We start from the raw sequence: 12545 nt of genomic DNA, 5'->3' as shown, positions 1-12545 counted from the left end.
GTATGAAGGCAGGAAGTATTTTGAGCTTGTTACTAATGTGTCTCTAGCACCTGTATACTGTGTCTAGTGCTTAATAACTATTAATTTTTTTTTTTTTTTGAGACCAGAGTCTCACTTTGTTGCTCTCAGTAGAGTGCGATGGTGTGATAGCTCACAGAAACCTCAAACTCTTGGGTCCAGGTGATTCTCTTGCCTTAGATTACAAATTAACTGGGACTACAGGTGCCCACTACAACGCCCAGCTATTTTTAGAGACAGGGTCTCACTCTTGCTCATGCTGGTCTCAAACCTGTGAGCTCAGGCAGTCAACCTGCCTCAGCCTCTTAGAGTGCTGGGACTATAGGCGCGAGCCACGAAACTCGGCCTATTTATTGATAAATGGAATTTTAAAAGTTAATTTATAAATTGTTAGTAAATGGTAAAATTGATGTATTTTTCAATGATTTTTTAACTTCTTTTAGAGTTTATGAATCATTTTGATAATTTGAAAGTCTCTTTCCAGAACAATGCAGGCATAAGCAGACTTACAGTTATAATTTTAAGGGGGTTTATCAGCTCCTTGAAGAGCTTCCATGAACTTCAGGGCATATAACCCATGGTATGTGTGATGTTTTCACCTTACTCTGACCAACTAATAACAACACTACTGTGCTTAGTGCTGTGTATACAAGGTTTGATAATTAAGTTTGTGCCACAAAAAGTGCTGCATACTTCATTGCTGAATATCCCCATGGTTACTTACCTTTGAAGTACTCCCTTTGGGAAGCTATATACCAATGCTAGCACCTAGTCTACACTTCAAAGCAGTTTTGGAACTCTTTATTTGGAACGGCCATTAGAGCTGTTGTCACATTACCTGTGATTTCTTTTCTTTTTTTTTTTTGTAGGGGGGGGCAGTCTCAATTTTTACCCTGGGTAAAGTGCTGTGGTCTCATAGCTCACAGCAACCTCAAACTTGTGGGTTGAAGTAATAATCTTGCCTCAGACTTCTGAGTAGCTGAAACTGTAAGCACTTGGCACAATGCCCAGCTAGTTTTTAGAGATGGGGTGTCTCTCTAGCTCAGGCTGGTCTCAAACTCATGAGTTCAAGCAGTCCATCTGCGATGTCTTGTATGTCATAAAAATATCTTCCTTTCAGTATTTCCTTTGAAAGGAGAAAAGTCATTTGGGGTCAAATCAGGTGAGTAGGGAGGGTATTCCAATGCAGTTATTTGTTTACTGGCTAAAAACTTGCACAGACAGTGCCGTGTGAGCTGGTGCATTGTTGTGATGCAAGAGCCATGAATTTGTTGGCCAAGATTTTCAGTTAAGATTTCCCTAATTGGCTGGGCACAGTGGCTCATGCCTGTAATCTTAGCACGCTGGGAGACCCAAGGTGAGTGGATCACTTGACCTCAGGAATTTTAGACCAGCCTGAGCAAGAAAGAGCAAGACCCCATCTCTACTAAAAGAATAGAAAAACTAGCTGGGCATTGTGGCAAGTGCCTGTAGTCTCAGCTGTTGAGGAGGCTGAGGCAAAGAGGATCACTTGAGCCTGTAGCTAGGGGTCCGCAGGCAAAGGGACAATAAATTCACACACACAATTTCTTTCTCTTGACCTGGAGAGACAACACTGTATCAGCCTTTAGCAAGGCAGATAGGCGTTGCCCCAAGCCGAATTTTGAAGGCCTTTTTTATTGGGGTTTTGGGGCTGTGCATATACAAAGTAAAAAAGTGGGAAGATATCACTTTCATGTTTCAATAAAACAGGCAGTCTTTTGTTCAAGGAAGAGAGCTATCAGAGTGAAGGACTGCGGAGTACTGAGCTACATATCAAAGGACACTATGGTAGAATTTTTAATGAGGGAAAGTTACAGGTTAGATAGCTACAGCTTGAGGGTAATTGTCAGTTGCTTTTTAGCTTTATTTATATCCTGTTTCTAAGCTACTGATCTCTAGGTAGACATTTCCCAGACTAGCTACTCATTTACTTTGCTGGACATTCTGACCCTCTCTTACCACCTTAGATGTACAGAGGAGCGGTGGGGTGGTCCGCTACGCTTTTCATAGTGAGCTTATGATTTTGATGTACAATTCAACAGATTTTTGCAATGTTTTCATCAGTTCTGTTCATTATAGATCACCCTGACCTCTCTTCATCAGTGATGCTTTCTCTCCCCTTAGAAAAACATTTAATCCATTTGCACTCTTCCACTTTCTTCATGGCATTATCCCCATAAACTCGGACTAACATGTCCCTGATTTCACTTCCAGTCTGGCCAAATTTAACAAGAATTTACTAATGTTTGGTGCTCTAATTTAACTTCCAACTTTCTTGTGAGGGCACAAAAAAACACACAAGAACAATAATGAACACCACTCAGCAAGACAGTGCCACACATTGACAAGAACACAACTGTGAGACATTGAGATACAGAGGTTATGAAACCTTACAGAATTGTTTGTACAGTGCTGGCAACATTAGTGTACATTGTTGGGTTTGTGAACTTAATTGTCAGACTTCATAGTTCTTAATTCTTCAGAATGTGGTGCTAATGATACCTGTTGATTCCATAGGAAACAACATCATCATCTAGCTTTCTGACACATGTAGAACATTAATCACAAAGAACAAAAATGTATAGTTGAGCATCATTTATATTTGTGTGTTTTAAGATGATAAGGCAAGGGGCACACAAAAAGCAGTAAGTAGTAGGGATTAAGGATGAGATATTAAAGAAATAATAAAAGTACAGTGACCCTTAGGAAGGTATACTAGGATGAGTTGAGACAATTTTGGAGGTGATTGAGTTGTCTCTTGAAGCAACCAGAAAACCATAGAGGAAATACATGAGATTATGGCTCCCAGACCAAGAAGTTCTTCTCACCCTTTTCCCCATGAACAGCAGAATTGGAGAGGTTTCTGTCATGAGTGAGGCTAAGTAAGGGAGCAGCTTCTGCATGCACCTAGATTCGAGATTGCGAGCAGTAGAAGAGACAGCTAGCTAGTTGGAAGTGATGTTTAAGACAGAGCTAAGGGTTTTTCCTTTCTATCTCCAATAAACCGTGTAGAAGCACTTACTGTCTGGTGTTTTCATGCTAATTAATTTATTTCATCCTCCCACTAGAATATAACTCGCATGAGAATAGGGAATCTGATGTGTCTCAGTGTCTCATTCACTAGCTCCAGTGCCTAGGGATTAGTACTTGGCATATCCTGAATTGCATATTGAATTAGTACATTTTTACCCATTTGTTTCAGGTGTGTATGTGTGTATTTGTATTAGCTAAGTGGGGACATAGTTCCACACAGATTAGATCCAAGCTGCAGTTAGAGATTCTGGGTACAGGGAAATATGTTTAAACAACACCAGTTTTCATTTAGTTTCTTATCCAAGTATATATTTCCTCACAACTGACAATTTTGTGAAGGGCATATTAGAAAAACAAGGGAAATGTGTGTTTTGTTTGTTTTTATTCATTTTAAAAATAGAAATTGATTTGAGGGCAGAGGATTTAATTGCTCCTTTTGTTTGAATTATGTCATTTGAATGTTTGATGCAATTAAGCCTTAGTTTAAAAATGTAAATTTTTTTTTTAATTCCAGAACTACCAATGAAATAAAAAACCTTCAGTACCTACCTCGAACCAGTGAGCCCCGTGAAATGCTCTTTGAAGACAGGACAAGAGCTCATGCAGATCATATAGGACAGGGTTTTGAACGACAGACTACAGCTGCTGTTGGAGTGCTGAAGGCTGTGCACTGTGGAGAGTGGTATATATGACTACTACTATTTTAATGAAAAGCTTTCTTGGTTTCTTTTTTTTTTTTTTTTTTTTTGAGACAGAGCCTCAAGCTGTCGCCCTGGGTAGAGTGCTGTGGCATCACAGCTCATAGCAACCTCCAACTCCTGGGCTCAGGTGATTCTCCTGCCTCCACCTCCCAAGTAGCTGGGACCACAGGTGCCCGGAACAACGCCTGGCTATTTTTTGGTTACAGCCGTCATTGTTATTTGGTGGGTCTGGGCTGTATTTGAACCTGCCAGCTCAGGTGTATGTGTCTGGCACCTTAACCGCTTGAGCCACAGGCGCCAAGCCCTTTGTTGGTTTCTTAATAATATAGTATTTTCTTTGGAAAGTTCTTTAGTAATTTATCCTGTCAAAAAAGTTTCATATTTCCCCCTGTATTTGCATGTCCTCATTGTATAATTGTACTAAATAAGACCTTAAATTGCTAAAATCTAGTCATAGTCATTTGGAGTGACTGTAAGAATTAATTTCATGTTCTAAGCTATTAGAGGTGAAAAAAATGAAAAGGAAAGCTAAGGTTCACTTGGTTGCCTGTTTACAAGTGTCATCTCATTTAATTTTTGTCAACTACATTTCGGCCTCTATTTGTCACGTAAGGAAACTTGGGGCTATTAAATAATTATTTTTACAGTCATAAAGTTAACAAGTGGTAGAGCTGAGACTGATTTCCGATCTGACTTTGGTCAGATTCCTATGTTTTCTCTTTCTCCTGTTCTACTCTGTTATATCCTTTCTGAGGTTTGGTATCTCTTTATTAAGTATTTGTTTGCCTTTCCATATTAATTTTTTCCAAATTCCTTACAAGATTTGCTTTATTTTCCCAGTTCCAGACATCTATTAATCTATTTTCTGTTTATTTTTTTGTTTGTTTGTTTTGTTTTTGAGGTAGAGTCTCACTTTGTCTTCCTGGATAGAGTGCCATGGCGTCATAGCACACAGTAGCCTCAGACTCTTGGGCTCAAGCAATTCTCTTGCCTCAGCCTCCTGGGACTACAGGTGCCCAGTACAATGCCTGGTGATTTTTAGAGATGTGGTCCCTAGCTCCGTCTGGTCTTGAACTTGTGAGCTCAGGTGATCCTTGCACTGCGGCCTCCCAGACTTCTCTGATTAGAGTGATGAAGCACAGCACCTGCCTATTTTCTGGTTTTTTTTTTTTTTTTTTGTTTGTTTGTTTTTTAATAATTTATTTATTTATTTATTTTGCAATTTTCTGTTTTTAATAGTTTAGTTTTGCCCAGTTTAGGATCTCAGGTAGGAAGAATGATACATGTGTGTGATTTTTTTCCACTCAGCATAACGTGTTTTAAATTCATCTATGTTGTTACAGGTATTCTTTCCTTTTAATTTTTGAGTAATATATTATTATATGGATATATTACAATTGGTTTATCCATTTGAGTTATTTTCAATTTGGGGGTTTTTAGGAATAAAGTTGTTATGAACATCTACTAACAAGTATTTGTGTGGCCATATAATTAAATTTCTTTTCAGTAAATACAAAGAAATGGAATTATAAAATGTTAGGGTAAGGCAAAAAAATTATATACAGAGAAAATTCTAAATCTACAAAACACATACTAGAATATCTAAGCAAATTTCTCAAAGTTACAGGATAAAAGGTTGATAATAGTACATTTTATTTCTGTATACAAGTTGTGAATATTTGGAAAATACAATACAATTTAAAGCCAGAGTAGCATTAAAAACCCATGAAATCCTTAGAGATAAATTTAGAAAATACACAAGACCTGTATACTTAAAACTACAAAGTACTGTTGAGAAAAATTAAAGATGTCTATAATGTCAGTTCTTTCTCAAATCATCTGTAAATGAACTCAATCCCAATCAAAATCCCACTAAGTCTTCTTATAGAAATACGAAAAAAATGTAGTATATGTTAAACAACTTTTGTGGGGAGAAAAAGAGAATAATGTTAGAGGATTCATGCTGTCATAATAAAACTTGCTGTGAAGCTTCAATAATTCAAGAGAGGGTGATAATCATAATAAAGGTAAACTTAGAGATTATTGGAACATTATACTGTCCTTTAACCAGAAATTTATCATTTATTTTTGATGAAGGAACTCAGATGAGTCAATGGGGAAAGGATTCTTTTCAAGAAATGGCATTGGAGAACATATCATAAATAAAAACAGAAAAGAAAAGCCTTGACTCATCTCATACCATACAAAAAAGTTATAATGCTCACAGAACCATTAAAGGTGTAAAACTCCAAGAAGAAATTGTAGAAGAAATTTTAGCATTAGGTAAAGATTTCATGAGCTGTAAAGAAAACATTGATAAACTTGGACATCTTTCCTGAGCTCACAGGTTTGAGACCAGCCTGAGTCAGAGGGAGACCTCATCTCTAAAAATAGCCGAGCATTGTAGCAGGTGCCTGTAGTCCCAACTACTTGGGAGGCTGAGGCAAGAGAGTCGCTTGAGCCCAAGAGTTTGGGTTGCTGTGAGCTGTGACACTACGGAAACAAACAAACAAAAAACCCTTGGATATCATCAAAATTAAAACTGTTCTTCAGGTTATACTGTTAACATAAATCAACAGGCAGGCTAAAGATTGAAAAGTTATAAGCACAGGAGACTGAGGCAAGAGAATTGCTTGAGCCCAAGAATTTGAGGTTGCTGTGAGCTGTGATGCCCAGCAAAGTGGGACTGCCTTGAAAAAAGAAAAAAAGTTATAGACCAGTCTCATATGTATATGTGATCACATATCACAATCACATATATGATTATATATGATTTTATATATAAAGGGATTGTAGGAGTTCTTTATATATATGAATCATATAAATCTCATGTGAATCATAAATCATATAAAGAACTCTTACAATCTAAAAATAACAAAGTAAACCAACTAAGACTGGGTAAAAGAGTTTGAACATTAATTTTACAAGAAAAGTTACACATATGGCCAATAAGCACATTAAAAGATTTTCAGTGTGACTACACCATAAGGAAAATGCAAACTAAACCCACAGTGAGATAACTACACACCCACTACAATAGCTGGAAAGCAAAAAAAAGACTATTGCAAAAGCTAACAAGGACATGGACTGACCATAACTTTCATATACTGTTAAGGGAACTGTAGAAAACTTTTGCATCTTCTTAAAAAATTAAATATACATTCAACTAAGACTCTGTAATTCTATTATTCCGTTGCTTTTCCTGGTTGCTTTAAAAACCTCTCTTGGTTATTCTATGTTATTATGCATATGATATATATATTATGATTATGTTATATATTACACAGATGTTTCCAGGCTTAGGATGTTTTGATTTAGGATTTTTTTTATTTTATGGGGATGTGAAAGCAGTGTATGTTGACTGGAAACCATAACTTCATTGTAGGTTTAAGGACTTAGGATAATTTCAATTTACGATGTATTTTGTACTAAACAGTAGGTTTATCAGGACATAACCTCTTAAGTTGAGCAGCATCTGTATATATAATATATATGGCATGTACATGATACATGGTATAAGATACGTGGTAAATATGTATGTGATATATGATATATATGAGATACATGCTATATACACATACACACACCCCAATATGTAATCGCCTATGTATGATACACAGAGTGTCTTGTTTTACACAGATTTGACTTTCATAATGGCTTTGTTGGTGTATGACTTGACTGTAAGTCGGAGAAGGAAGGAGCGTCTCGTACATACCTCCCAGTTATTCCTTATTAGCATACATATCATACATACATATGTATGTGATTGTGGACATACATAATTAAGAATAACCAAGAGTGGTGTGTATGTATGTTTTTCATATACATTATATGTATAATACAGAATAACCAAGGGAAGGAGGTATATGTGTATGTTAGAGATACATGATATAGGTGGTATATACATTATAAAATACATAATAATACAGTGATTATACATAACACTATATATATATAGAAAGAGAGAGAAACGAGTACTGGATTCAGTTTGCTAATATTGTTAATGATTTTTGAGTTTATATTAAAGTCTTGCCAGAGTTTGTTTATTAACCTTATTTATCTTTTTCGACAAATGTTTATTGCATTGACTTTTTTTCTGTTGTTTTTGTTTTCCATTCATTGTCTTCGGTTAGTCTTTCTTAAGTGGGTGGGGAGATGGCGTCTTGCATCTGTCTATGTTGCCTAGGCTAGTCTTGAACTGCTGGGCTCATGCAGTTCTTGTGCCTCAGCTTCTTGGTAGCTGGGGCGACAGATACAAGCCCTTGTGCCAAGCTTTCTTATTTTAAGAAAAGAATTTGCTCTTTTTTCTAGCTTAGTTGGAATCTTAGATGATTGATTTAAGACTTTAAGACCTTTCTTTTTCTCTAATGTAATTACTTAAAACTAAATTTGTAAGCACTACATTAGCTACATTTCACACATTTTGGTATTACATTTTCAGTATTATTCAGTTCAGGATACTTCTAATATCCTGTTTGATTTCTTTTTTAATCCATGGGATTTTAAAATAAGTGTTATTTTCCAATATTTCAGGTTTTTTGGGGGAGATGTTTCCATTTTCCAATTTAATTTCCTGTGGTCAGAGAACATACTCTTTATGATTGCAGTCCTTCTAATTCCTTGGGTTTTTTTTTTTGAGACAGAGTCTCAAGCTGTTGCCCTGGGTAGAGTGCTGTGGCATCACAGTTCACAGCAAACTCCAACTCTTGGGCTTACATGATTCTTTTGCCTCAGTCTCCCAAGTAGCTGGGACTGCAGGTGCCCACCACAACACTCGGCTGCTTTTTGGTTGTAGTTGTCATTGTTTGGTGGGCCTAGCCTGCATTTGAAAATGCCAGCTCCCCGGTGCCGAGCCATTGGGGTTTGCTTTATGATCTATCTTGATGAATGTTTTCTGTCCATGTTAAAAAAATGTGTATTTTCCTATTGTTTGGGGTATAGTGCTCTATAAATGCCAGTGAATCAACGTTGTTGATAGTGTTGTTCAAGTCTTCTATCTCCTTACTGATTTTTGTCTACCTGTTAATCTTCCACTTTAACATTGGATTTGTCTATTTTTCTTTCAGTTTTTCTAGTTTTGTTCCACGTTTTTTATTTCTTTGCAACAGCTTTATTCAGATAAAGTCAGCCATTTAAAGTGTACAATTTTATACATTTTCTCTGCTCCCTTTACTATCACCCCTACCCTAATCTTCCACAGCCACAGGCAACTACTAATCTACTTTCTGTCTGTATATACTTGTCTATTGTGAACATTTCACATAAATGGAATCATAAAATATATAATCTTTTGTGATTAGCTCCTTTCAGTAAGCATACTGTTTTGAAGGTTCCATGTTTTTTGAAGCTGTTATTAGGCAAGTACACATTTAGAATTATTTCTCCTTGATGAATTGACTCATTTATCATTACAAAATACATTTTTTATCTTAGGTGATAGTCCTTGTGAAGTTTACTTTGTCTGATGTTAATATAGCTATTCCATCTTTCTTATGATTTCTGTCTACATCCTGTATATTTTCCCATTCTTCTTTTTTTTTTTAACCTATCTGTTTATGTTACTGTTCCATGTTGATGGCATGTAGATGACTCTTGCCCCTTTTTTTTTAAAATCCAGTGACAATCTCTATCTTTAAATAGGAGTATTCAGACCATTTATGTTTAATATAACTATCAGTAAATGTGGGTTTAAATTTACCATCTTTGCTCCCATTGACCCCTCCTATTCCTTATTCCTTTTTGTCATTTTTAGCATTCCATTTTACTTCCACTGTTTGCTTAGTAGCTATAGCTCTGTTTCACTTATTTCTTTGCTCTAAACTTAACACATTGTGCTTTCAAATAGTAGTATACTCTTTATGTAATGTGTAAGAACCTTTCAGTAGTATACTTCCAATTATTGTGCCCTCCCCTCCCCATTTCTGGCTTTTGTCATATATTCTACTTTATTTATGCTGTAACCCCATAATATGTTATTGCTTTTGCTTTAAAGGATTATTCCTAAAGACATTAAAAAAATGAGCAAAGAATATCTTTCATACTTACTATTATGTATACTCTACCTTCTTTTGCATAGATCTGTATTTTCATCTAAGTATTATTTTTCTTTAGCCTGAAGATATTCTTTTAATGTTCTTTGTTCTGGTTGTCTTCTGATGACAGAGTCTGTCAGCTTTTTTTTGCCCAAAAATGTTTTGTTTCACATTGTTGAAGGATAGTTTTGGTCGATATAAAATTCTAGATTGACTGTTTCAGTACTTTAAAAATATAGTCCATTGTCTTCTGGCTTATGTGGTCTTTGATGAGAAGTCTGCAGTCATTCTTACCTTTCTTTAACTGTATATAATGTAATATATGATTTTCAGATTTTTATGATATTTAGAAATTTGGGTATGATTTGCCTTGGTGTGATTTTCTTTGTATGTATATTGCTTGAAATTTCATTCCAGACTCCACATATTCAAGATCTCTGAAAAAATATATTTACATATTCCTAATTAAGAATTTTAGAATTTTTTAGAATTACAATTAAAGACAACTCCAGAGAACACAAACAGTTTATTTTATTATTGCTTGTCTAATGAATGTTTCTTAATTTATTAAGTTATTTACAGGTTTATGCATCAGTGCAGTTATATATATCTTATATAGGAAGAAAATATTCCCTTTTCTCCATACTTCTGATTTTTATGTATTTCCAACTTGAGTACTTATGTTTATGAAACATAGACCTTATCTTTTAAAAGAAACTATTTTCTTGATTTGCAAAATTTGCCCATTTAAATCATTTTAATTTTTCAAAATCTTGTGAAAGATAACAATAATACAATGAAATGAGCTGTTTTAAATCTGTGTTTTGGTTGAAACTCATAATGTCAAACCTTTGTTTATGTAAAAGACTTGGTCTCAAGAAAAATGTAAAATGGTTTTCCAGTTATGATTTTAATATGTTTGTAAGATAATATGTTTAGTACTTTGGTATTAAGTATAAACTATTATTGCTTTGAATTCACTGAGGACTTACCAGAGTGAAACATTAATGGCAGATTCTTTATTTTCCTTTTTCCTTTTTTAGGCCTGATCAACCCCGAATAACCAAAGATGTAATTTGTTTTCATGCTGAAGATTTTTTAGAAGTTGTTCAACGAATGCAATTAGATTTACATGAACCACCACTGTCCCAGGTATATTTTATACAGATACTGTTTTTGGTTTGGTTTTTATTATGGAAAGACTTACTTGTATTTCTATTTCTTTTCTTTTTTTAGTGTGTCCAGTGGGTTGATGATGCAAAACTTAATCAACTGAGGAGGGAAGGCATTCGCTATGCCAGGATTCAGCTGTATGATAATGACATTTATTTTATTCCAAGGAATGTTGTTCATCAGTTCAAGACCGTTTCAGCTGTATGCAGTTTAGCATGGCATGTTAGGCTCAAATTATATCACTTGGAAGCAGACACTTCCCAGAGCACTCATGAAACAGGGACATCATCAGATTTTGCATCATCAGTTCTTGGACTTCACACTGACACCACCATTTGTGCTGTAAGAAAATCCTCCTTGGATTCTGTTTTTTCAGATAAACTTCATTCTAAATATGAATTACAGCAGATTAAACATGAACCTACTACATCTTTAAGAATCAAGGAAGAACCTGTGAATGTTAATATTCCTGAAAAGACTAGAGCACCGAATAACATGGATGGCAAGAATGTGAGAACAAAATTGGATCATGTTCAATTTGCAGAATTTAAGATTAACACGGATTCTAAATTTGAAAATAACAAAGATTTAAGGGAAGAATTGCACTCTGGGAGTCTCATAAGTCTGGTTGATTCAAGGCAACGTAGTTCAGCACACTCAAATCAAGATAGAAAAGATGATGACATTTTGTGCTGAATTTGTATATACCATTTAAAATTCTTTTTCAAAAAAATTTAATAATGTAATAAAGATTCATGAATTCTGAAAGCAAGCCAAGGACTTGCTCCCAAGTCTGTTACAAAATATAGTGTATGTAGCTTTGTAACATTCCTCAGTGCCTGTCCATAACTGTGAAGTATCAAGCACTTAGGGCCAGATGCACTGTAAACATTGCAGGTTTAAACTTAAAAAAGTCTTTAAAAAAATCATTTGAGTTGGAGTTATAGGTTTTAGAATAGAGCTGGCATTAACGTATATATATATATATTTTGTAATATGAGCCAGAATTCTCTTTTGACAATTTAAGGCTTTTCCATAGAGCTTATTTATACCATTTTTTTTTTATTTTAAATGTGTCAGCACTGTAGTGTAAATAGCTTTTTAAAAATCTTTTTAGTGTGATTTATACTGAAATGTGAGCCACTTAATAAAGGTTCATAATAATAAATATGTTTTCTGTTGAGTCTGCAAAGACAAACTGACAATTCATTTAAATCATTTGTCTGATATATTGATTCTCTCTGCCAGTATATCCATTTAGAGTGGTAATGGAGTATAAATGTATGTTTCCCACTCTCATATATATTTAAATTCCCCACACTGTGCAGGCAATTTTAAAAACCAAGATTCAGTTAAGAAAGCATATATATGTGTGTGTATGAATGGGAATGTATATATGTATATCATATTTTGCATAATTTTCTTAAATTGCTAAATAAGATAAATATGTTAAACTTCTTAGCTCTTCTCCCTGGGATACATTTAAAAATACTTATGTTCAACATTACGAAAGCGGTTTAGGTAATAAAAACAGTTTCAGAAAGTTGGGAGAAACACACTATGTTAA

The 12545-nt window shown here is 34.9% G+C and overlaps 1 protein-coding gene across 2 annotated transcripts in view; it reads left to right on the top strand.

Moving 5' to 3' along the window:
* RSBN1L (round spermatid basic protein 1 like) overlaps positions 1-12176 on the top strand; it is a 117948-nt gene extending 105772 nt beyond the window's left edge. For both annotated transcript variants that reach the window (XM_053553892.1, XM_053553891.1), the window contains 3 exons: positions 3587-3754; positions 10849-10957; positions 11042-12176. In XM_053553892.1, the coding sequence (XP_053409867.1) occupies positions 3587-3754; positions 10849-10957; positions 11042-11674 (910 nt within the window). In that variant the 3' untranslated portion in view covers positions 11675-12176. The remainder of the gene's footprint in view (positions 1-3586; positions 3755-10848; positions 10958-11041) is intronic.
* The last annotated feature ends 369 nt before the right edge of the window (positions 12177-12545 follow it).

Source organism: Nycticebus coucang, chromosome 11 (genome assembly GCF_027406575.1).
Source record: "Nycticebus coucang isolate mNycCou1 chromosome 11, mNycCou1.pri, whole genome shotgun sequence".
NCBI classification, from domain to species: Eukaryota; Metazoa; Chordata; class Mammalia; order Primates; family Lorisidae; genus Nycticebus; species Nycticebus coucang.
Note: the sequence above shows the minus strand (reverse complement) of the source record. Positions and strands in the feature narration are given on the sequence as shown.